At 40.1% G+C, this 27,417-nt stretch overlaps 1 protein-coding gene across 1 annotated transcript; it reads right to left on the reverse strand.

The window, feature by feature from the left end:
* Nucleotides 1-6,301: 6,301 nt before the first annotated feature.
* LOC131251576 (microtubule-associated protein 70-2-like) lies at nt 6,302-27,350 on the reverse strand. Its single transcript, XM_058252347.1, has 11 exons — nt 26,845-27,350; nt 26,674-26,759; nt 12,434-12,499; nt 12,134-12,304; nt 11,853-12,023; nt 11,430-11,585; nt 11,199-11,345; nt 10,752-10,823; nt 10,095-10,634; nt 9,815-10,002; nt 6,302-6,812 (listed from the first exon to the last, which is right to left on the reverse strand). The coding sequence occupies exons 1-11, from the start codon at nt 27,071-27,073 to the stop codon at nt 6,773-6,775; spliced, it is 1,866 nt and encodes a 621-aa protein (XP_058108330.1). The 5' UTR covers nt 27,074-27,350; the 3' UTR covers nt 6,302-6,772.
* Nucleotides 27,351-27,417: the final 67 nt, after the last annotated feature.

Raw genomic sequence — 27,417 nt, forward strand, 5'->3', positions numbered from 1 at the left:
ATTCTTCAATGTGTAGTTGATATTTTTATATTTTTTACACAATAATAATAATATTTATTTATAATTTATTTTCTTGAATTTTTAATTAAATGAATCAAATTAATTAAGTTGGGGTTGAAGCATTTATAGATGAGTTGGACTGGACTGAAGCTGAGATTTTCAACCCATTTAACAAAGGGTTTGGTTTTGGGTTGAACTGATCCACACCCATAGTGATCTTCCTCACCTGATGATCGGACCAGCTTGAGTTTTAATCGATCGTCTGATCTTTATTGTGGAGTGAACCTGTTAGATGGATTCGATGCTACCCACACACACATCATCAGGTGGGCTCCACAATGCTTGACCCCACCCTTTCTTTTAAAAAATAGAAAAGAAAAGCTGAAGTGCATTTTGGTGAGTGCCAAAGGACTTCTTTGGGAAAATTAGAAATCTTCCTGATTAGGAAAGCTGGCCCCACATAGCTGAGACAAATCTCAGTGCTATGCTCACACCTGCAATGAGTTGCTGCTGTATGCTAATTGCATAACAGGTGGGCCACCCTACATCACCCTTCTCAAAATCAATAACATGAAAACTGTAGGCTCCACCATAAAGATTGTGCCCTTCTCGAAAATCAAGACAATCTACGTTGACTGCAGCTGCATTTTGGATTAGAGCTTCAGTTGTCTATTGATTCCAACAGTATAGCTAGCCCACCTGATGAGGAGACTGTCCTGATTTGTGGGTGAGATGATTCTCATGGTGGGCCTACCAATCACATGGTACTGATGTACTACACAAGCCACATGTTGGTGGGATAGGTGTACCGTATGGTAGAAAGAGACTTGTCCCCACCCATTTCAATGGTTGGTGCCCCGTACCGTCGCAGCACGCCTATCATAGGCAGGACTTGTACCCACAAGTTTTAATGTGGCAGACGTGTGAGGTCCAGACCATTCATTATGGTAATTTCACTTCTTCTTTACAATTAAAAGAAATAAGATTTTGTGCAAAATTCCTATAAAATTATAATTTTACCACACAATGCCTTTACAATTAGAAGTAATTTTTGAACAGTGAGATTATATAATACTCACCACGCATATTTTTATTTAAAAAGTAAAAGATAAAAAATCATAAGACACACGTGGTACTTTTATAATATTCAACCATCTGTTAGATATAATCCATCATATAATCCTCACAAGAAGAACAAATTGGTTCCTCAGAAGAATAACAAATTGGTTACTATAAACGTTGGATGAGCAACACCATCCACTTAAAACCATTAAAATGCAAGAACATCCCATCTGCTACTTCAATGAGAAAGGATTTTTGTCCTGTGATTATTGCTGCGGGCCAGGTATGTTTGACAGGCTGGATGTTATACCCATAACAAGTGGGCTCCTAAATTTTCTGACCTCCTTGCTAAAAAAAGAAAGAAAGAAAAACACACGCGCATATATATATATATATATATATATATATATATATATATATATATATATATATATATATATATATATATATAGGAACTTTCCTCCCATGAGGTCGAGCTGTGTGGGCCCCACTGTGATGCATGTCAAACATCAACACTGTATATTTGATGGGTCACCTTTAAATTATGAGATATCCCAAAAATCATCCATATAGGGAACTCAACTCAGGTGGACCATACCATCTAAAATCATGTGAAGACATGCCTAAAACATATAAAAGCACTTGGTAGGGCCCACTTAAAACTTGGATGCATCTGAAACTTGGTTTGACCCCTCATCCAAGTATGACACACTTAATGGATAGGCTGGATTTGTGAACCACACCTCGGTGGGCCCAAAAAATTATTATAATTGTTTTAATGGGAGGGTACCTTCCATATATATGTGAAATGGTACCATGTGGTCGAGCACTCATGGGAACTTCCCATGAGGTCAAGCTGTGTGGGCCCCGCTGTGATGTGTGTCGAACATTTACCTCATCAGTCAGATGTGACATTTCATGGTGGGCCTTGGGCTTAAAAATCAAGTCAATCGATGACTTTCGTGGGCCACACCAGGTACAAAAGTTGAGAGGGGTTACCCTCCCATTAAAACATTCATAATCATTTGTTGGGCCCATCGAAGTGTGTTTCACAAATCCAACCCATCCATTAAGTGTGTCCCACTTGGATGAGGGGTCAGACCAAGTTTTAGACGCATCCAAATTTTAAGTGGACCCCACCAAGTGATTTTATATGTTTTAGGCATGTCTTCACATGATTTTAGATGGCATGGCCCACCTGAGTTCCAGCTGATTTTTGGGATATCCCATAATTTCAAGGGGACCCATCAAATGCACGGTGTTGATGTTCGACACACATCATGGTGGGACCCAAATAGCTAGACTCATGGGAAGTTCCCATGAGCTCCACCGTATAGAACCATTTCCAAGATATATATATATATATATATATATATATATATATATATATATATATATATATATATATATATATATATAGATATATATAATCACACACACACACGAACCATAACATATGGTCGAGTTGTGTTTTACTGTGAGTCGTTGGATGACAAACATTCAAAATGCACAAGAAGATGCGACAACCTCTCAGGGAAGCTTAATGTGATAGGAAGTTAGTTAGGGTCCACCATCATGTTATGAGAAATCCACACCGTCCATCTGTTTTTTTATTTCACGTTAGGGTATAAGACAAAAAGTGGGGCAGATCCGAAAATCACATAGGCTTTACAACAAGAAATAGTGAGGAATGGATGTCTGCTGGTGAACATTGGTGGGTTACAGAAGTTTTTGGATCGAGCTAATATTTTTGTATTTTTAATTCATCCTAGTAAAAATGACTCTGTTAACAGTATGGATGGCATATAAGAATAATGGTAGACCTTAGGAAGGTTTCAACAGTAGGCATTTAACTACTCACATTTTCTTTTTGTGTGGCTCGGTTGAATTATAGATATACCTCATTATTTTTCCCACGTCCTAACATGATAAAAAAAAATGAATGAATGTGGTGAATTTCTCATAAGCATTATAATGGGCCCACCTATCTGTGTAGATAAAAATTCCTTCCCACACCATCCAAAGGACAAGCTGTCTGCGAGGTGATTATTCAATCACCACTGTTTCCGATAGTATGGTTCACCTTAGAATTGGATCTTCTTTATTTTTGGAATCAGGACCTAAAATTGTCTTCCAAAACAGATGGGCCATGTGAGTACACAATATGTAGATTAAGTTGGGCCCACGATGAGGGATGCACTGTCCTAGGTTAGGCGAAGGCCGCACCTAATCTGCTCCCTTCCTCAGGGCGCGGATTAGCTACTGACAGGTTGAGTAGCAAGACTAGCTACCGAAGTGATGTCACCAAGCTCCATGGGCCCCACCATGATGTATGTTTTGTATCCACACCTTCCATCCATATGGAGAGATCGTTTTAGGGCAATATTCAAAGAATGAGTTAAATCCAAAGCTCCGGTGGATCCCAGCACAAAAAACAGTAGGACAGTAACACCCACCATTAAAAACTTCTAAAGGCCACAAAAGTTTTAGATCAAGCTGATATTTGTGTTTTCTCTTATTTCATGTCTTTTTTTAACTTTTGAGCAGGTTGGATTTCAAATAAACATTATGGTGGGCCTTAGGATATTTTCAACGGGAATCACTCTCCCCACTATTTTCTGTGGTGGGGTCCACTACAGCTTTTTAATTGCCTCATTCTTTGGCCCATGCTGTAAAATGATATCTAAAAATGGATGGACGGTATGGATATAACACATACATCATAGTGGAACCCACGTAACTTGGTGATGTCACTTCAATAGCCGACTCGCTACTCAACCTGCCAGTATCTAATTTGCGTCCCCTTCCACGTGGGAAGCGGAAAGGTTGGTGTGCCACACGCCACCGACGGTGTTGCCGTCGCTAAGTTCCATGGCCCCACCATGATATAAGTATTATATCTACACCATCCATCCATTTGGAAAAATCATTTTAAGACATTAGTACAAAAATTAAGCAGCTCCAAAGCTCAAGTGGACCATAACATAGAAAGTAGTAGGGATTGAACGCCTACCATGGAAAACTTCTTGGGGCCACAAAAGTTTTGGATCAAGATGATATTTGTTTGGTCCCTTCATCCAGTTCTGTGTAACGTTATGGATAGGTTGGATGTAAAATAAACATTATGATGGGTCATAGAAAGGTTTTAACAGTGGGCATCATTGTTCCCACTTTATGTGTCTTGGTCCACTTGAGGTTTGGTTTGCCTTTTTTTTTTTTTACACACGCACACACTCACACTGGTGGAATTGCACCACCTATGGATACTCGAACCCTTGACCGGGAGTTGAAACTCCTGAGAGTCTACCACCCGGGCAAGAGCAAGGACCCTACGCAATTGGTGACAGCAGCACACCCCAAGATTGTATAACTCCGATTTATCCGACACGAATTGATCGTATGTTATGGTTCTATACGCTCAACCTTATAGTACCATCTCCCTATATATATATATATATATATATATATATATATATATATATATATATATATATATATATATATATAAGTGCATGAGAGTACTTTGGTATTTTCCCTCCTCGAAAGGACCCTACTCAAAGTGAAGAATTCTTAGGTAAATTTGAGTCGCTGGGAATTTTCATAAAATTACCTCAAATGTCGTCAGTCATTGTGATTTGGGATTTTTTGGGCATAACTCAGCAATTCAGAATTTATCAAAAACTGCCTTGAGGAACACGTACCATGTGTCTACATCTTAACCCTCCCAGCAGATGCACCCCTCCACGACTAACAGACTAATAAAAAAACTTGGCAATCTAATCACAAGGTAGGCCAAATCATTAAAAAAAAAAAAAACATACACGCGAGTATGCTCGAGAACGTCAAAATTTATGTGTGGCACATATATATATATATATATATATATATATATATATATATATATATATATATATATATATATATATATATATATAGTGCGAGAGAGTACTTTGGTATTTTCCCTCCTCGAAAGGACCCTACTCAAAGTGAAGAATTCTTAGGTAAATTTGAGTCGCCGGGAATTTTCATAAAATTACCTCAAATTTCATCAGTCATTGTGATTTGGGATTTTTTGGGCATAACTCAGCAATTCAGAATTTATCAAAAACTGCCTTGAGGAACACGTACCATGTGTCTACCATCTTAACCCTCCCAGCAGATGCACCCCTCCACGAATAACAGACTAATAAAAAACTTGGCGATCTAATCACAAGGTAGGCCAAATCATTAAAAAAAAAAAAAAAAAAAAAACATACACGCGAGTGCGCTCGGGAACGTCAGTACTTTGGTATTTTCCCTCCTCGAAAGGACCCTACTCAAAGTGAAGAATTCTTAGGTAAATTTGAGTCGCCGGGAATTTTCATAAAATTACCTCAAATTTCGTCAGTCATTGTGATTTGGGATTTTTTGGGCATAACTCAGCAATTCAGAATTTATCAAAAACTGCCTAGAGGAACACGTACCATGTGTCTACCATCTTAACCCTCCCAGCAGATGCACCCCTCCACGACTAACAGACTATTAAAAAACTTAGCAATCCAATCACAAAGTAGGCCAAATCATTATATAAAAAAAATACACGCGAGTACGCTCGGGAACGTCAAAATTTATGTGTAGCCCATATGACGGAGGATTGGATCAACCAGATTTTTTGTCCGTGTGATCACCATTGGATGGGGTGCATGTTAAGAGAGGTCGAAATTCAGGGAAGGTGCTTCGTGAGTGATAGAATTACCGAAACAATCTTTTTTTATTTTTTCTTTAACAAGTGAAAATTGTGGGACCCACGTGTATGGGTATGACATCCAACCCGTCTAACAAATGCAACCCAGCTTGATCATCAGATGAACCAAAAATCTAGGCAATCCAATCGCAAAATGGCCACAGCATACACCACCCAAAATATTCGAATTCGTGTAGACATCTGATGATTTGATCAGCCATATTTTTGGTTCATCTGGTCATCACATGGTCATAACGGTACAGTGCATATGTTGGAGAGGTTGAATGTCATACACATGGCTCATAGGCCTCACAATTCTCCACTCTACCCACTATGGGAAACAAAAGCGAGCGCATTTTGTTAGTTTCTCCTCAAAAGAAGCAATTATTTCAAACAACGGGAAGTTTATTTGGTAAAATGACGACTCCCACAGATTTTGGAGTAAAAATCCCCCAAAAAAAAACTACCTTTTGTATGAAATGACTAAAATAAATAAATCACAACTGTCAAAAAATGTGAGATTAACACACCATGACAGCACTAAGAATCTGATTAAAAGAAATATTCACAACCCGAGATGCAACCCACCATCACACTGCTACAGATTACAAATTACAACAACAGGAAAAAAAAAAAAAAATTAAGACAGAAAAAGGTAAGGTGGGAAAAATCCCTCCCAACAACCTATACAACCAAGCAAGCACTGTCCCATCAAAAACAAAAACCTGCCAAAAGGTTAGCCAACTTCAATGTCTTGTTTTTTTTCTTGTTCTTTTTCTTTTTGAACTACCTCAAATACAGAAACAGTCAAAGTCAGAAGCGGACCGATATCTTCCTCCGATATTTTTCCTTTCCCACGCAAATTCCATGATCACAGATTCATCAGCACGGCCGCCGGTTACCATCTTGGAAATCAATGAAAACAGAAACAGAAAGAATTGAAAGCCTATGTGGATGTTCCTTACCACCTTCGAACTGGGGGTCATGTCATTGGAGGTTGCGCATCAGCCCACTTCGCGAAACATTTCTACACAGATGACGATTGGGTGAATTTCATATTGCAGTTCTGCTCAAGAGCTAGAAGGCAGAAGTAAATAATGGTATGCACGGAAGCAACCGATGCATTCCACTGAATCAATGTTACCACCATTTCAAGTATTGAAAAGACTTGGGTTAAGGGCCTCCAATGCATATAAATAGAAGCTTCTTTCAGTCTCTATTTGGCAAAGGGTGATGGATGAGGAGAGAAGCTTTCCACCGTACACAGCTCGTGCATGATCGGAGAAGAAAATGGCACAATGCAAGAGACCAAAGGAAGGAGAATTATTTTTTTCAGGGTATGAAACTGATAAAACAACCACATGGGCTTCGCTTACAATGCCACACTGGATGTTCGATAATATTAACATGAAGTCACCCACCACCCACCAACATAAATGCCAATTTGGGAGGACTTCCGAACACTGCATCTACTTGCTTATCCGGATTGATGAAGGTTTTTGCTGTTCAGAGACCACTCCAGATTTGGGAACAGAAATTGGATATTGGGTGCAAAAGTTATTTTATGAAGGAAAAATGTCAAAATCAAGGCATTTCTTGTAATGGTCTCAGCTGGTGTATTGGCTGGCACGACCATTTTTTAGAAAAAAAACTCAGAAGTTGTTGGTATAATTCTCAAAACTGTGAGGATCCCTAATCTGCATTCTTATTTGTTTTTGAACATTTATTTGATCGTGTGGCAGGCCATTCTTTGGTAAGAATGTTGTCTGTCAGGCAGAGCCAGCTTGTTCAGCTGAAAGTCAACCAAATAGGCCGTAATCCAAAAGAAATCAAGCATGATTTGGACGAATAGGTTCCATTATATATAAATGCAAGTATAGATTTTTATTTTTTTAATTTAAAAAAAAAATGGAAAATAACCCCTTATTCCAATATTTCCCAAAATGAACTCCAATTTGGTCCATTGAATACCACTCAAATTTTGTGTTTTGATCTTCAAAATGGGCCTAGATCTAGTTTAAAATTATTTTTAAGCTTCCTACATGGTTAAAATGAATAAAAAAGTGGAAAAACAAGGGAGAATAATTTCCTTCACCCCAGAATCATATAACAGGGGAGACCCTTCACGTAAGGGCTGATGTGGCTTGCCTGCATTTATATGTATGAATGAATGGCCCAGATCAATGATTGGACAAGCCACATGTCGCTTAAAAGCATTGGGGATATTGCTAATGTCCCCATGAAAGTGGGGACTTGTGCGTGTTGTGTTTGTAATGGTCTCTTGCAAGCAATGCTGCGGGAGAGTTTCCGTGCAGGCAACCCCACCGTAATGTTACGTGAAATCCACTCCAACCATCAAGATGCATTAGCCCAAGTTAGGCCCAACACCCAAATATCAGCCACATCCATGATTCAAAGTCGGTCACATGATTGGGAACAATGTACGGGACACCCACCCTCCAAACTGTTTCCCTTGGTGTTGGGCGCATTAATATTGAACCAGCCTGATTGTTGGGCCCTGGGCCTAACATGTTGTGAATCATCTGATGTGGTCAGAGTGGATTTTACGTACATAGTGGGCCCTGTAAAAATAAATAAAAATCAATTGCGAGGTGTCCATCTCCCAACTGGTTCTTTTTTGTGTGACACACCTGGATCAAAAAATAGCTTGACATTTGAGACCTGGGCCTAGTGTGCGACAACGCACCTAATGATCATATTGAAATTCACATATATATCATGGCGGGCCCTGTAAAAAATCAAGGGTGTGCATTCCTCTCCCAACTGTTTCCCTCAGTGTGACCCACCTTAGTAACAGACCAGCCTGATTTTGGGGCCTTGGGACTAGTAATCGCCAATGTTGTAAAATGGCATATGTGATCCCGTGTGACCCAAGGGGACAAAGCGCTTACAGACGGCATAATCGCATATGCAATGGCACAGCCTCCTAAACTTTTTTTTTCAAAAAATAAATAAATAAACTCAATGAAATAAAATGACAAATTAGGTAAAAAGACTACAAGTGTAACCAACTGTTTTTTATAGTTTTCTTGTACTATTAGTCTATAACAAGTCAACAAACAACTACTCAAATGAATGCATATACTTAAAAAATGAGAAAAAACATATAAATTTTATTGTTGTTATTTATTTATATTTTTCTAAGAGTATCTATTGATGTCATTTTAAGAGAGAATGAGAGTAATTGAGTAAGAGAGTAAGAGGTTAAGAGATAAAAGAGGTTGAGAGATGAGAAGAAGAAGAAGAGGAAGAAAGAAAAAAGGAGGCAATGGCAGAGAGGGACAAATCTGGAATACAGGCAATTGAAGATCGATTGCAGTGGGTCTGGTGCGGCCGAAAATAGCAGGGCAAGAAAGAAGATGAGACAGCTCAAATCTGAATGGTGCTTCTAATGAGGTGGTTGACAATCGATCCTATGGCGACTGACAGTCAATCTGACTGTGATGAATGGATTGGGAGGAGAGAGCAAGATCGATGGTCAGGATCAGCGAAATGGCTCTGATACCATGTTAGATTTTGGGGCAACATTGTGAAAACTTGAGTGTGCCTCTTATTCCATTGAGAATGATTAATTTATACAAGAGACGGGAGATCAGTAGGAGATATCAACAGATATACATGCATCCATCCATGTAACTATCTATAGCATGTACAGTTGTATGTGTGAATCCTCTACACTAACAAAATGGAAATGTGAAATGGTTAATGGTCAAAAAAGTGAGAGTTGACTCTCAAAAGGGGTGAAAATCACCATTTCTTACGTCTTAGAGAGGGAGGCGAAATGGCCCTTTTTATAGGAAACCTGAGGAAATGAAAATTGATTTCCTCCCCCTCTTGGCTTTTGCAAATGAGCAAAACCATAACATCAAAGAAAATCAGTTTTCTTTCCTACATCAATCCGCTTTTTTCCACTAATCCAAGAAGGCCCTAAAAGCCAAGCAAAATTGTTGGGATGGAGTTATGATGATGATGATGATGATGATGTAGTTTGAGATTTATCAGTAGTACCTCCCAGGGAGCAACTGAGAACCATTCACAGGGGCTTTGGAACTACCAAAGCGCTTGGCCCTATTTTCATGCTCTTTATCCACGCGCATGGCAGCTACTTCCTTCTCCATTGCAGCTACTTCCCTTCTCATTTTCTTGGCCTCAACCTCCATTGCTTTGGTTAGTGTGTCTACTTTCTTCGCTAACATCTGACAACAATATGTAGCAAGTAGCAACCAACGGTTAGACAAATCATAAACTAAGAGCCTAGCACTATAAGAAAGGCAGGAAGCACACCAACCTCAATTGCATCATCCTTATCTTTAAGGCTTTGATCTTTTTCATGGCAGGCTTTCCTCAAAGAAATGACTTCCTTTTGCAACATGTCATATAACAATCCAGAGACACTATCATTTGAATCAACACTAGAGAATTCATTCAGTTTTTCATCTGAGTTTTCCTTCCGAGCATTAGGCGTCTCACTGTCTCTAGTTGCCTCAGAAGATTTGTTGAGAGAACGGTTTAAGCTAATCCCATTAGAGAGGACTTTACCCCTGTCTAATGACCTGGTGCCACCATCAAATGACCTTGATGTTCCTTTTGCATGTTTCAATACCGTACTGGTGCTACTAGTAAGTGAGGATCTCAACTGGGATGATGGTGTTCTCTTCGATAAAAAGCCATTGGAGGTTGATTTGGAGATACTCTCCGCTCCACCCAGCGACTGCCGGCGTGAACGTCCATTGCTTACACTTCTACCCTCTGAGCTAGCGCGATTATTACCATTCATGGGTGCTTTTAATCCCTCTTCTAGTACTTTCAGTCGCAATTGATATTTTTCCTGACCAGTCACAAGAAAATTGCAATTCAAATTCATCAGTTCTGGTTTTGAAACAATAGATGAGCACCAGCAAGCATCTATTGGATGTCGACTATCATGGTAAAATAAGATTCTTACTTTCAGCTGTGCTTCAGATTTTGCAGTTCGCTCCGCTACAGCAAGTTTATCTCGAAGTTGCTGCATTTCTCCCTGCAAAAACAATTTTGGTCAACAACCACCACCTACGAGAAAACGAAATCTTTGTGCTCATTTGGCAGCATGGAATAGGGGGATTTGTGGGGATTTGCTGTTTTTTGGTTGTTTGGTAGCAAGGAATTGAAGGGATCAGGATTTGACAGGAATCCAAATCCCCCAAAAGAGCCCCTTCTGAACTCCCACATCAACCCTATCATTTCAAATCCACTTGATTCCTTACGAAACCAACCCGATTCCACAGGATCTCAAATCCACACTGCTAAATGAGCCCTTAGATAAGCTCACATATGCTTTATATGGAAAAAGATAAAGCATCAAAAGAGAACATGAAAAGTTTAAAAAGTGGTGACACCCATAAAAAACACACACCTGCAAGAATCTTCTATCTTCAAGCCATTGCTTAACAGGCATTACTTTGTCATTAGCATCTTTCCATTCATTTGCTACTACTACAGCAACTCTATTTGCTGTCACCTTCGCGCGGGCCAGTTCCCTGTCAAGGGTTTTCCTCTCATCCTAAAGAATACAAAATAACCTACAAGTGTTTAGACATTATAGAGCAATATTCGAGAATATATGGAAAATGAACAAAAACATTACATTCATCTCCTGAACTTTCCGTTGGTAATCTCTCACGGCATTTGCAGCTGCACCACCAGCAAGAACAGACTCTTCTAGCTCTCTCACAGTTTGGCTAAGCTTTTCAACCTCCGCAACCTTTTGGCGATGCATTTTGTCCAATATCTTATTTTCTTCCTAATAGATGAAGTAGACATAAAAACACATGCTATCATGTAAGCTCTGTAGAAGAAAGCCCAAACTCCCAGCTTTCATGAAATGAAGAGCAGAATTTTTTTTATAGATAACGAAGATCAAGTTTGCTAAAACTAACAGAAATATTTACAGAAGGGCAGAGTGCTTCCTTACGAGATTGCTACAAAGAAGACACTCCGCCAAATTATCAGAGAGGTTGTTTGCCGCCATTGGAATTAAACCCAAAACAATCTGAAGATACGATAATACCTGGCAGATTTCAATCTGTTTCATTAACTCTTGATTCTTATTTTGCAAATCATCCACTAACGAGGCCTTTGCCAATGCTATCTGGACAGTTCTTTCTGCTTCAAGTAGAGCTGCCTCCTTTGATTTAGTGAGGCGATCTAATGCCTTGTTGTCATCCTGCAGCTTTGCAATCTGCAAAAAAACAGCAGCAATGATTAGACATATCCCTGATGAGAACAGCTATTTTGCTTTTTTAAGAACAGTGCCACCCGTTCATGAAAAGATCATGGAAAATGCATTACCTCCTGACGAGCGAGCTTCAGCTCTGCCTCCAGAGGTGCAAGAATGGCTTCAATGGGTGGCATGTCATCATCCTTTTGAGCTGCATGAACCCTTCGAAGGGTGGCTTCTGCCGCGAATTGTGCAGCCATGGATGCTTTCTTCTCATCATTTATTTTCTTAATTTCAAGATTCTGGACGAGGGATTTGCCAAATCAAGCAAGCTCACAATGTAGATCCAAAAGGAAAAAAGAAAAAGAAAAAGAAAAAAGAACCGAGTACAAAATGAACTGAGCAACAAAATTGGGAGCTTAGTGCAGTACTTTGTTTTCCAGAAGAGACTCGGTTAATTTGAGCTTCTCATCCACCTTAGCCAATTCTTCAGTGAGCTAAGAACAAACAAAAGCAAAAAGCATGAGTCCCTACATACCTAAGAACATGCAAACCCCAACCTCTGCAAAGAAAATGCACAGGGTCTAATTATTTTTATAGAAATAAATGAGATTTGGAAGCAGAAATGTATTATTTCCAAGCCATCTCATGTCAATAATAAAACCATGTGTTGGTTGCACAGAGAAATTCACCCTTGTGCCCACCCAAAAAATAAATAAAATAAAAGGAAAGTTAAATCCCTAACACAACTAGAAAAATGAGAAGTTGAGTTCTTAAACAGCTTGATGGAGACCCATAAACATTGAATACCCAACAACTAAGATGGAAAGTTAAATCCCTAACACAACTAGAAAACTGAGAAGTTAAATTCTTAAACAGCTCAAGGGAGACCCATAAAAATTGATTGACCAGTGCATTCCAAAAGCACAGGCAGGGGCGGCGGGGGGGATCCTGACAAGACAGCTAACAAACAAGACTCACAGCTATAAATTCCTTGACTGCTTCAAAGATGATAACATGAATTGACTAAAATCAGCCAGCAATGCAACACGCAAATAAACAACCGCCAAATGATTATGCTGGAAATAGAAATACAGAAAATAAAGTATAGAAAACGCCCAACCATGGTTGAAATCCCGTGAGTTCTTTAACAGAGATAGTGATCCAACCCCCAAAAATTACAGTAAACTTCAGAAATAGAATGAATAATGGAAAACAAGAATATTAGGAAAAACCAATAATTATAAGAAAATGGAAAACTATACAACAAAAAAAGAGGAATAGGAGCAACCATATGAAACCAGCTGATTATAGAGGTAATCCCAAAGCATCCAAAATACAACAGAAAACATATACAAAAGAAACTAAGTGCAGCGGATGTGGGATGAATAATTGGAATATATAATGAACTGCTTCCAGCTTGTTAGTTGAGCTTTAGTATGCATCCCTTGCAAAAAGGCTACCAAAAGGGCCAGGATAGCCCTCCCTCACACAAAGAAACAAAGTACTACAGATGTATAATTGGAACTATCTAACAAACTGCTACCAGTTTTTTAGTTGAGCATTAGTGCACACCCTTACCAATTGAGCTGTAAAAAGGGCTGGGCCGCACATCGCTCCCTCCCTCTCCTCTTTTAACCAGACTCTAGGAATTGGCCATGGAAAAGGCTCACATTGATGCTACTCACACACTCCCTCCCAACTGTGCACTGGGAACTGGCCATGGCAAAGGTTCACGTTGACACTGCTCACATACTAGCATGGTTCCACCCAGTATTCACCCCGACCAAACTGTTAAATGCATACCCCAAAGGACGATCAAGGAAGGGCTGATGAGTATGAAGGCATAAAAATGTTCCCCTGTTGGCCAAAAGTGGAGAACTCATGCACAAGTAGTTAGCTAAAGGGAACGGCAAGGACCCAACTGATACATTTAGAAGCACCAATCACATGACACCAAAATCATGTGGAATACTGCACTTGGGCCTACCTATTCCTAATGATTGGAATAAGGAAATTTGCAAACAGTTTAGGATTATTTGGATGCCTAGAGAAATAAATTCTAATTGAATTCCGAAGAGTTCTGCACCGAATGTATTATCGGTGCAAGTGCAGGGTTCATCATTCATATGGCTACAGCATGATAGACAAGTGCCCCGTGGTTCTAACAGCCCCTTGACAGCCAGTTTTTTCAATCGAGTGCTTCCAGGATCTCATCAACAACCCATTTTCAAATGGGGGTTTCTGGCAGCCCATTGAAAGCTCATTTCTATTGGAAGTTTTTCGAGGACTTCCACCATAAGTTGCATGTTTATTGTATCAAATTAATTTATCCTTATTATTATGCAGGAACAGTAGGGTTATGGAGATTAATCCATCAGATCTTCAGGTCCAAGTAACTTCGGTCAAATTAAATGGATCCAACTATCTTCAATAGTCTAAATCTGTGCATGCTTTTCAAACTATGAAAGGGAAACTAGAGTATTTAATTGCAAGTAAACCCAGGCATGCATGCATTCAGAGAATGCACAAACTATGACCTGACTAAGGAATAGCATGGGATCATCGTTGCCATCTTTGTTGTCATCATCATCATCTAAGCCTTATCTTATCCCAACTCATTGACTGTAATCAACCCACTAGCGCTTGATTGCAGTAGACTATTCCAAGCGAGATATGCCGTCTCTGTCTCGGTGGCCGTATCGGTGCCCACCGAAACTGCTATACATATCAGCTAATATGCCCTCCGCAACCGCCTTTTTTCTCCCCAAAAAAAAAAAAAATGTGAGAAAATCCCAAATATTTATTCTTTTTTGGTATCAATCATGTTTGTGATGGTGTAACGGACCACTCTAGGGTGAGAATGCTGCCTTGGCCTGCCAGATGATTTTATTAACCTGACAGGCTTAGATTGATCTCAAATTAGCTCATAATTCATGCAAGTTATAGCACTCATCCCACTAATGCACATCCCTAAGCATTTGACATTATTCCCCCAAATAAATTTTAAGAAATAATTGAAATTAAATTCGGATGAATAACGTCACCGATTTAAGGGAGCCATTCAAATGCCCCCAAATAGTCCTGAAATTCATGTAATGTATGGCATTCATTCCACTAATGCACATCCATAAGCATTTAACATCACTCACCCCGAGTAATTATAAGAAAAATAAAATAAAATTAATTCGGATAAATAGTGTCACTGATTTGGTGGGGCACTCAAATGCCTCCAAATCGGCCCTAAATTCATGCAAGTTATGGCACCCATCCCACTAATGCATATCCATAACCATTCGGTATCATTTCCCCCAATAAATTTTAAGAAAGAGTTGAAATTAATTTAGATGAATAGCGTTGCCGATTTAGGGGACAATTCAATGCCCCAAATCGGCCTCAAATTCATTTATCTATTGACACTCATCCCACTAATGTAATTGGCCAAAATTGTGCTTATTTCATCATCCGACTATCAGATCGGTGGCTATTTATTGGACAATGAAGAATGAAAAATATTGACTGGTCCTATTTCAAAAAACAGGCGTCTGCCAAAACAATAATTAGATATATGGGCCATTAGCCCACATGATGTTAAATTAATTTCTTGTGGGAGAGGGCCCACTATAGCAGCTTACGACTTGGCCCTCGAGTGTTGCCCTTGAGTTGCATTCTTGCAAGGGCCTGGCACACCCCACATGATAATTTATTTTATTTTTTTTAAAAAAAAAAAGAGAGAGAGAGAGAGAGAGAGAGGTTAGGATCGTTCAAACAATTTGATTTTGGGGTTGTGACTCTAAGGAATTGTTTTAGGGGCCAATCTAATAATCAGATGACCGATATGCTTATTTCATAATACAATTATCAGATCAGTAGACATTATTGAACAGTGAAGAATTAAAAATATCCAGTGGTCCTATGTCAACAAGTGTTGGCAAATCAACAATTAAGATCATTCAAACAATATGATTTGAGGATTGTGACTTACCAATAGCGGGCCCCACATTTTAATGGATTTAGTATGATTTAATACATGCCATATGTACAAATTTCTAAGTGTAAGTGTATCAAGATTCATACGCCACCAGAGCATCATAAATTAAAAAAGAGAATGTCTAAGTCAAACTAGTTAACACAAGGTATGTTCCATCTAGCAAATAACTTCCAACCAGTTAAGTGTACAAGAAATTCAACCTTTCCAATAAATTTGCCCCCAAATGAAGGTCTCCAATTGCAAAAGTCATCCATATATACTCATCAGGTGGGCCATAGCATAGACAAAAAAATTCTAGCCATTGACAAATAGAAAAAAAAAAAAATACAAGTGTGGCCCACCCAATGAGTTGATATTCCTGAGTTTTTCAAAAGGCGGTCCTCGTGATAGGGAGAACCAATTGGATGGATTGGTCGACTCACACGCATCAAATGTTAGAAGTCACCGACTGCTAGACCATAACTTACAGTCCAGCCAGTTGGACCTTCTATTTGAAAGGTTATTGGGCCATAAAGCAACCATGTGTGCCATTACTTTGAAAGGGTTGAAAAGTGAAAACACACACACACACACACACACACACACACACACACACACACACACACACAGAGAGACTTGCAGACTTAGCAGGAAACTGAAAAGAAGAAGACAAGAAGAGAAAGCGAGGAAGAGGATTGATGGCAAAGGTGGAGAGGAGTAGCAAAAAGAAAAAGAAAGAAGAAGAGACTCCCCCAGGTACGCATTTTTGTTTTTGTTGAAGAGGAAAAAGAAGATACTTACATCTAAGCTTTTTCTTTTCGTTTTGGGAGGTGACCATTATAGGTGTAACGGCCACTACAGGGGGCGTAACAGCTGTTACGGCACCATTTTTCATGGATGGGCCGTTTCAACCCTGTATCGTGTAACAGTATCCATTGTAACGTTTACATATGTGTCCACCATAACGTTTACATATGCGTCCACCATTACCGTTATGCATCGGCCATTACATAAACCATTAAAGCACCCCATGATTCTAGGAGATTTTTAGGTTACGTTTGGATGATAATAGTCGTGGAGAATATTTTTCCAACTCGAGAGGTATGTGGGGGGAGTTAAATGTGTACCATCCCCTAACCGCTGATTTAGACAAACAACAGTAACAATGTGAAACACGTGAAGTGTTTCGGATTGTCAAGTTTTTATCCAGCCTCAAAACAATGCCTAGTTGGACTCAAAAAAAATAGGTCTTTGACTGAAGTGTATGTCCGACTTTAATGGGTGTCTCTTGGGATTTTATAACCATTGGTTGGAGAGACGGACTTGCTCTTGTCACCTCCAGCAGGAGAGGTGATGGCGAACTTGGTGGGTTCAGATGGGGAGCGAATGTGGCGGTTTTGGGTGGGAGGCGAACATGGCAAAGGCAACAGACCCAAAAAGTGCTCACATTTTGGTCTCAATAAACACAATGTTAAGACCTGATAGTATATACATGGTAAATTTGCATTGGCCAACCAGCCATACTTCTCTAACATAATAATGATGTTCAATCTGTTGGGCCTCTTTTCTCAACATTTGTATAGTACTTGTGCGTTGGTTACTCTCACTCATGAAGAACACTCATAAGTATTGAAAAGCCAGCAGACTTCCAACAATGTTGCTTCCTCTTCTTCTCCACACCAATGTTTGTAAATACAGGCACAATTTGCCTTGTTTCTCAAGAGTTTGCTCCTAGAGTCATGGACTAGTAATGGCTCACCCAAGTTCCTATATCTCATGCATGTTCCTCGAGTTCCATCTAATCGTACACCCCAATGCAATCAAAGGTGACTCAGGCACACCAAAGACACTAGGCGAGGCATTTACCTTGGGAGAGGGCCTATGTACCTGCTTGTCTCTATGGCCATTTGAGGTCCTGTTAATCACTGTGGATGTGGGCCGTACAATTGTACAACCCACCTAAATGATTGTAACAAGAGATCGTACAATTGTATGGCCCACCTAGTCTTTAGTTTTTGTTCATGTGTCCCTTTATTTAGTTTATTAAGTGCACTTAATATGCACATCATATTGTAAGTAGGTGAGGGGTAGTTTTGGCATTTTAATTTTTTTACTTAATATTGAAATGAGATATTAGGGATGTACAACCCTAGTTCTCTCTTTCCATTCTCTAGTCCCCATCTATTTTCTTCCTCTTTTCTATTTTTTTTCACTTTTACATAACCCTACATAGTATCAAAGCAGGGTTTGTTCTGATTTATGCCACTTTCTTCGCTTCTATCTCATAAATTCTTCTGTTCTTTTTCAGTTTACTCATTATATCTCCCTAGTGTTGAAAGTTTTCTAAGAAACCTAGGGTTTCTATCTTCTTCTTTTTTGTGCCGGGCCTTTGTAATGGTTTGTGTGTGAAAGCGTGAATGGCATGTTCGTGATCATCACTTTTCTCATGTTCAGTCGGAACGTGTAGGCTGATTGTTTCATCAGGTGCACAGTCTGCATCATGTGAAGCATGCAATTAGAGAATTCTTATATCTGGAAGAGTCAACCCTTATTTGCATAAAAACTATGGTATTATCTTTAATTTCTTCTTGTAATGGAAATGAAGGGTGATCGAGGATCCGGTTCCTAAATCCATCTGATTTTCTATGAGTTCGAATAACCTTTACAAAACTAAATGTAGCAAACTATCTCCAGAGGCCGAAATCAATCCAAGTGTTTCTATAGCGAAAGGCAAACTAAAAAATTTGACTGCGAAGAAACCAGGTGAAAGTGATAGTGGGTACAATCAATGAATCTAGAAAAATGCTCTGACCATGACGTGGTTGTGGAATAGTAAGGAAACATCTGTTACTGAGAATGTAATGTTTCAAGATACTGCAAAGAAGATTTAGAATGTGTTACAAGAGATGTGCTCATCTAATAAAAACATCTCTCATATATATCAGTTATTTGACGAGATTTTTACATTCCAACAAGGTGATGAATCCCTTAGTTAATATTATTCAAAACTCAAGGAGTGTGGGAGGAGTTGAACGTGTATCAGCCGCTTATTAATGATCTAGAGAAACAAAGTTGGCAACATGAAGAGTTCTATGTAGCTAAATTTTTATCTCGCTCGAAACCAAAATACAAGCCAGTGTGTGGCATTGCGTGCGAAGATCTTGGGCAGTAAGAATATTCCATCCCTAATTAAAATTTATCATCATCGTCAACATGTTGTATCTCTTGGCTCTATGGTAGAGCCAGTCATAATTTTGCTTTGGCATCATTTGATGGGCGAGGTAAGTGTGGCGGTCATGCCGTCATGGTGACCAATATATCGAGGAGGTGACAAAGGCAATCAATGTAATCATGGTGGTCATAGTGATGCAAGGGAAGTAGTAGACCTAGGAAGTGTACTAATTGTTCGTCTACAAATCACACTATTGAGAAATATTGAGACGTCCATGACAAGCCAGCTTTGGGCAAATCAAGCATTTTATTCTGAAGAGAGCAGTGGATCTCTTACTATTGGTTCTACGCCTACAACTTAGCGACAAGGTACAGCTGTTGGCATAGTCACGTTTACCAAAGATGGTACTCCAAGTTATTGAACAATCAACCTATCTCTATTACCACTTCCACTATTACAACCACATTCGTGAACTCAAGTATGACTTGTTTATTGGAGGAAGAGGTGAAGCAAGCTATACAGTCTCTGGGTAGAGACAAAGCCCCATGCCCGGATGGTTATCCCATGGCCTTCTATCAATCTTACTGGGATATAATTCGTCTGGACGTTATGGAATTCATGTCCGAATTCCACAACAGGAGCAAACTGTCCAAAGGATTAGGTGCCTCCTTCATCGCCCTTATCCCAAAAATTCTGGGCGTTAACTCCTCTGATTATAGACCGATTAGTCTCATTGGGGGCCCCTATAAAATTCTCTCCAAGGTGCTTTCTCCCGTCTATCCAAGGTCATGGGAAAGCTCATCTCTGAAAACCAGAACGCGTTCATTAAGGGAAGACAGATTGTTGACTGTGCTCTAATTGCTAACGAGGTTCTTCACTCCTGTCATAAGTCGGGTGAAAAAGCAATCCTTTGTAAACTAGATATTGAGAAGGCGTACGACCATGTCGATTGGAGTTTTCTGCACTACATGTTGCGACGCATGGGCTTTGGCGCTAAGTGGAGAAATTGGATCAGAGAATGCGTCAGCTCTGCGCATTTCTCCATCCTCTTGAACGGTACCCCTGCTGGATTCCTTCACAGCTCCAGAGGTTTACGCCAGGGCAATCCATTATCCCCTCTGCTTTTCCATTATCCCCTCTGCTTTTCCTCTTGGTCGATGAAGGTTTATCCAGAATGCTGCTCGCTGGTCAGGATGCAGGTATTCTTCATGAAATCTCGATGCCCGGGCTGCCCTCTCCTATCTCACACATTCAGTTCGCCGACGATACTCTCATCCTATCAGTCACTTCTCAGGAGTATATCCAAAATCTTCACACCACGCTAAGGTGCTTTGAGGCGGTGTCTGGATTAAGGATTAACTTGGCCAAGTCAAAACTATTTGGAGTCAATCTTTCCGACACAGAAATCTCCGGATTTACAGAGCTTATTGGTTGTAAATCTGCTTCCTTCCCTTCTTATTTTGTGGGCCTTCCCCTCGTCGCAGGCACTCCCCCGAAATCCATGTGGGATAAAATTCTGGTCAAAGTTCAAAAGTCCCTTGCACGATGGAAATGCAGATACTTATCGATACGGGGTCGTCTGACTTTTATCAAGGCTGCATTATCTAATCTCCCTACATATTACATGTCCCTTTTTAGATGCCCCGCTTCGGTGCTAACGAGCATTGACAAGATGAGACGTGATTTTCTGTGGTGTGGGAAGGAGAATCAGAGTAAATTCCATCTGCTTGACTGGCAGGAAGTTTGTAAACACTTCCAAGAGGGGGGAGCCAGCGTCAAAAACTTGAAGGCTATGAATAAAGCTCTGCTGGGCAAATGGTTGTGGAGATTGGGAACTGAAAGAGGCTCTCTCTGGAACAATATCATTAAAGGTAAATATGGTTGCTCCCTAGGTGAGTGGTGGACGAAAGACTCCACTGTCTATTTCTCCCATTTGGAAAGGTATTCTGAGAACTAAAAAAGACTTCATCAAAAATATCTCCTTCGAGTTGGGGAATGGTCATGCCATCCGCTTCTGGGAAGATTATTTTGGCGACACACCTCTGAGGATTCGTTTTCCTAACGTCTATCTCATTTCTTCAAGAAAAAACTCCTTCGTGGCTGATTGCTTCTCTCTTCCGAACGATAATGTTGTTTGGGACATCAAATGTGTTAGGAATCTTCACGACAGGGAGATATCTGAATTCGCCGATCTTCTCTTCTTTCTTTCCAAGGCTGCCCCAGCTATCAACGTCCCCGACAAATTGATATGGCCCTCTGATAAAAATGGCGCTTTCTCAGTCAGATCCTTCTACGCGCACCTATCCCGCACTTCTTCCCAAGCGGCTTATCCTGCTCCTTTCATCTGGAAGTACGCGGCTCCTCCCAAATTCATCTGTTTTGCTTGGCTTGCTGCTAAAAACAGAATTTTAACTGTGGACAATCTCAAGAAAAGGGGCATGCCAATAGTTAACATTTGCTTATGTTGCATGAGAGAAGAGGAGTCTGTCGACCACCTTCTCATTCACTGTACTTTCGCTTAGCAAATTTGGACTGAATTTCTCCGTCGTCTCGACCTGCACTGGTGCACTCCTGCCTCAGCTTGCCATCTTCTTCCAGCCTGGCATGGAGTCAAGTTTAATAAAACAAGACTCGTATCTGGAGGCTGGCTATGCTAGCCATCTAGTGGTCGATATGGAAGGAAAGGAACAAGAGATGTTTCAATGACAAGGCCACGTCAGCTAAATCAGTCTGGTCCAAAGCAAAAATTTTAGATTTTGAATGGGGGGGGTATTGTATTTGGGATTAAGGATGTTGACATGCTTTTCTTAGGGGGTCAGGTGGTGCTGCTATCTCAGCAGCTCCGCTTGCTCTCTCTGTCTTTTTCTTTTCCGTGTTTTTCCTTTCTTTTAATGAAGTTATCCTTTTTTAAAAAAAAGTATGACTTGTTTAGAATCCAAAGTCCTCTACTCCATGGGTCGTTGACTCTGGAGCTTTTGACCGTATGATAGGTTAGTCCAATGCCTTTATCAATAAATTGTTGTTGAGTTCATTAGTCACTTTAGCAATCAATAATACCCAATCCAAAGTTTGCGGAATGGATATTGTTCGTCCAAGTTTTTTCTTTCATTGTCAATTGTTCTCTATAACCCCTACATTTCCTTTTTAGCCTTATGTCTATTACTAAACTCACAAAATCATTCAATTGCTCCATGATCTTCTATCCTCCATACTATGTTTGTTAGAATCTAACAACGAAGAAGAAGATTGGTGGAGGACATGAACATGGTGGGCTTTTTTTTTCTTTCTTTTTTTTGAAAGATAACTTATATTAAGAGAAAAAGAAAAACAGAACAAACAAAGAACACTGCTGAGATAGCAGAAGGAAAGCTAAGCCTTAATAAAGGCTAGATCTACATAAGGCCTATCCATATGGAAAACCCATTCCGCAATCAGACATTTGACGTAAGAAGCCACGCCATGAGAAGATTTCGATTCGTTGCCGAAACAGCACTTGTTTCTTTCTGTCCACACCCCCCACCATATTGCCATGATCGTCATCTGCCATATACGAGATGTTGGCCTACCTATTTTAACGCCATGCCAAGCCTTAAGAAGCGCTTCTACATCCCTAGGGAAACACTAACTGACCTTGAAGCAAGAGATGATATCTGACCAAATGGCCTAAGTAAACGGGCAGTGGATCAACAGATGGTCCACAGATTCTTTCACTTTCAAGCATTGGTTAAGACCATGCCTCTTTTCCTGAGGTTATCTATGGTGAGGATTTTCCTATTCCCAGCCAGCCAACCAAACACGATAAATTTTGGGGGGACAGCATACTTCCAAAGGAAATGAATACCCTATGAAGAGGATCTACCGTGACTGAGAGAGAGATGCGTGTAAAGAGATCTGACCGTGAAAACTGAAGATTTGTCAGCTTTCCACATTAGACTGTCCCTCAAAGACTGGTTTGGAATAGCATGATGCACGTAGTCCAGAAGCTCTACAAACTCACTAATTTCTCAATCCTCCAAGTTCCTACGACATTTAATATTCCAAACTACTCTATTTGCTATGATAGAATAGTTCTCAGCAATGAAACTGTTCTTCTTCATGGCAAGGTGGAAAATGGAAGGTAATTTCTCTTTCAGCAGGGTGTCTCCAAGCCAGATATCCGTCCAAAAGTGAATGCAGTCACCTTTGCCTACTGTAAAACCTATCCTTTGGATGACATCTTTTTTTAGGCGATAAATGCCTTTCCAGATCGTGGAAGCCCTATACAAAGAAGACTCCGAAGTCCACCAATCTCCTTCTGAACTCTCATATTTGCCTTTCATAATTTTATTCCACAAACTGTTCTTTTCCATACCAAGTCTCCAAATCCATTTCCCTAAGAGAGCCCGATGTCAGTAATTGGAGCAGTAGCATAGAACAACATCTCTCCTTAGCAGTAGCATTGTCATCTCAGTTACACAGCCTTGAAGATTCTCAAAAGTGTCATTCCTTTATTATGATATGTTTAAACTTTAGAATGTAAAGTGTGTGAGTTAAGTGAGCATCATCGAGTCACTTTTCCACCACATGTGGAAAAGCACAGTCTAGTTCCATTTGCTTTGGTTCATTCAAATGTTTGGGGACCTATTTAAGTCATTAATGCCTCGAGATAAGTATTTTTTATTGATGACTTTTCAAGAATGACTTCCCTTTATTTAATGAAAGATAAATATGAATTGTTCACTACTTCTAAGATCATTCATATGGAAGTACAAAATCAATTTAAGTCCAAAGTATGTATGTCCAAGTTGCTAACGTCTTGAGATAGGTATTTTGTTACATTTATTGATGACTTCTCAAGAATGACTTCCCTTTATTTAAGGAAAGATAGATATGAATTGTATTTTGCATAAAACATCGTGTTCCTAGTCATATGTGTGAGCAAGCATGCAATATGTGCATGATGAACCAATGATGGCAAACGAACCCACACAAGCACTCGACATCAACTCAAACATACCCCATCACAAAGTTATAGCCTAGTCCACTCAGCGGTCAAGCATGTCCATCAAACATGTGCCCTCTATGAATTTTATACACAAAACCCTTTCCCACCAACGTAGCCTAAGTAGGAAATCCAATTCCTGCAAAATTTGGCCTTGCCATGAATATCAACCGATAACCAAGCCAATACAAAACGCTTATATGGATAGGATCCTCCGTCTTGGGAGATTCTTGTGGATCACTGGATCAATGGAAGTGGTACATGGGTCCCACACATCATCAATGGACGATAATCATAAGGGTTTATGACTCATTGCGAATCCTACGATGGACTCACATGCACAGCAGTGTTTGATAGATCCGATTTCTTTAAAGTGAACCATTTCTCAAACAGGCCCATTTTGTACCAAAACGGCCTATAATCAGATCCACGTGAAGATGAGCAAAACATACCACTTTACAAGGCCATCCATGGCCTAGTTGGACTGTGCCCACAACGGGCCACAGCCAAGGGAGTGTTGGGAGTGAAGTGGGTGTTGAAAGAGAGGTAGAAAGAGATAAAGACAGCCAGGGTCAGAGAAATGCAAAGAAATAAATTTCAATGGAATGGCACAAGCTCCTACCAGGGTCTTAGAAAGAGAAAATTCCAAGATTTTATAGAAATTTGTTTCCATGGACCAAGATGTCCATCCTCTCAAAGATCGAAAACCTCAAAAATAAAATTTCCCATGGAAGATATTTTGCATGCATCCAAACGACCCTTTAAAGTCTAGGGCATGCAACGACAAACATACTTGCTAGGGCACAATTAGGGTCATTCCAATTACCATCTCAAAGAGCCTACTATTGTTGTTCACAAAAATTCAAAGAGCCAGCGTGTGACCTTTTACCTAACAAATGCAACCCCTTTCCAAAAGTCAATGTTTGTTGCACATATTAGCAAATATCAAATAAAGTGCTATCAAACAAGACAAATTGCTTGGTCCTTATAGAAATATCAAAGTAAGTGGTATTGAATCAAGACTCAGAGAAAGAATACAAAATAATATTTGAGTGTAACCCCATCACCATCAGCATCATCATTGATGCATCCAGGTCCCCATCCACCATGCATAGAAAGGTCCAACAGTGGCCCCCACATAATGGTCGATCCATAATTTAAGCCTTAAGAGCTGTCCAGTTGGACAATAGGGCAAACAAATCCAATCAAGCGGCCCTTTTAGTGGTCCAATCGGCCTATGGGGCCCACAAGACCAGTTGCTTGATCTATTCACCAACTGCAAAGTACGCTACTCCCCTTCAATCAAGCATATTTCCTTTCCCTATTTAGTTAGTTTCTTCTTTTACTTATTAGACTTTCTAACAGGTTAGGTGGCTGGAGTTTTATTTAAATTAGGAAACTAAGTGTGTGCAAAGGCCTATCTAGACAATGCCATACGAATGGCCCTAGACATGATTAGATTGATTGAACTGAAACTTTGCTTTGAGATTCTTTAGTTTTGTCTCTAGAAGAGTGATTCTTCTCTTTTAATTCTAGTAGCAAAACCTTGGGGATCATTATCATCATCGAAGTCTTATCCCAATTAATCAGGTCAGCTACATGAACCCTATCCATCATTCCACTCTATCAAGGGTCAGACCTTCTATTAGACCATAGGTCATCAAATCTTTTCTTACTACCTCCATCCACGCCCTTTTGGGCCTCCCCCCTATCCTTTTAGAGCCTTCAACTTGTACCAGCTCACTCCTAACCGGAGCAGTTCTTGGTCTCCATTGCACATGACCAAATCATCTAGTCTACTTTCCCTCAACTTATTACCTATTGGTTCTACTCCTAAGTTCCCTTAAATGCATTCATTTCTAATTATAATATATCCTTCCTCTTCTTGCCACTCATCAATCTCAACATGCTCATCTAGCAAAACCTTATGGATAAGTATCCTAAAATATTAGATGAACGGGCCAAAGGGACACAATATTGGAGACAAAAGTAACACAAACTCAGCTGTTAAGAAGATATTACAATTACAAAAAATAGTGACAGACAGATAACAAGAGAATTTGCCACTACACTAAAAAAGGAGGTGTTGCACAATGTTCCATGATCTGAACCATTGACCATTCATCAGGTCAGTGAAATGATGGATGTCCACAAATTGCACAGATTCGACCATATTGGCAGACCTTCCCGTTGCCAATATCCTTCTCTCATCCATTTCTAGGTCACTGATTGAAGGGTTAAGATCATCTATTCAACCACATACAATCCATGGTCGCCCATCGAATAGACAGCTCATATCACAAATCATCATGACACGTGTCCAATTTTCGCGGAAGCACACAGTAAATGACTGATACACATTGTGCACTAGATGGTTAGCCTCATTTTTTTTTATATAAAAAAAAATGCCAATTACCGAAAATCTAAAAACACAATGTAATACACATATAAATCTAAAATTGAAACCAGATATTAAATCAAAATAAAAATAAAATGCCAGATAGCCAAATATAGAAAATCCCCAAATAAATAAATTTAAATTAAATACCTCTTCAACCGCCTTCTCTCTTAAACGTTCGGACAACCTCAATGCCTTGATCTCCGCCTGTGCTTCCCCCAACTCCCGATCCTTATCTGCAATTCAGGAAAACGCCATTTCAAATCACCCCTAAAAATCGAAGAAACCACCAAAAGCCACTGGGATCAAAATCCAGCCCACCTCTGACTTCATTCTCCAACCGATTCAACTCCACCTTGACCGGATCCGACCCGTGCAGCAGATTTATGAACTCATCCGCATCGAGGCTCGGCCGGACCGATGTCCGCCTCCTCGACCCCTTGAACGATCCCGACACCGTCATCGGCGTCGCATCCGTACGGCCATTGCTCGGCGCTGCCGGGGAGAAGCCCTCGCTGCTGCCGCTGGCGTCGCCGGGAAGATCGGCCATTACGGATCCGAACGATCTCACATCCAAAAACCCTAGTCGTCAGTAACCCTGATTTTGAAAGACTTAGCGTTTCCAGAGAGAGAGAGAGAGTGTGTGCGTGTGTGTGGAGAGAGATTTTTAGGGTTAGGTTTACTGTTTTTGACTGGTTGTTATCGCTCGATTCTGTAATGGAGAGAGAGAGAGAGAGAGAGAGACTTTCTCTTCCTTTTAAAATAGAGAGAGAGAGAGAGAGAGAGAGAGCTGGCGTAGCAGTAGCCTTATACTTTAGTCCATCAGTGCGCACTGTGCGCATTTTAGCTGGAGAGCTATCGGAGCGATCGTTCTCCCGCTTTCTAAAGGGTATT

Source organism: Magnolia sinica, chromosome 7 (assembly GCF_029962835.1).
Source record: "Magnolia sinica isolate HGM2019 chromosome 7, MsV1, whole genome shotgun sequence".
NCBI lineage: Eukaryota > Viridiplantae > Streptophyta > Magnoliopsida > Magnoliales > Magnoliaceae > Magnolia > Magnolia sinica.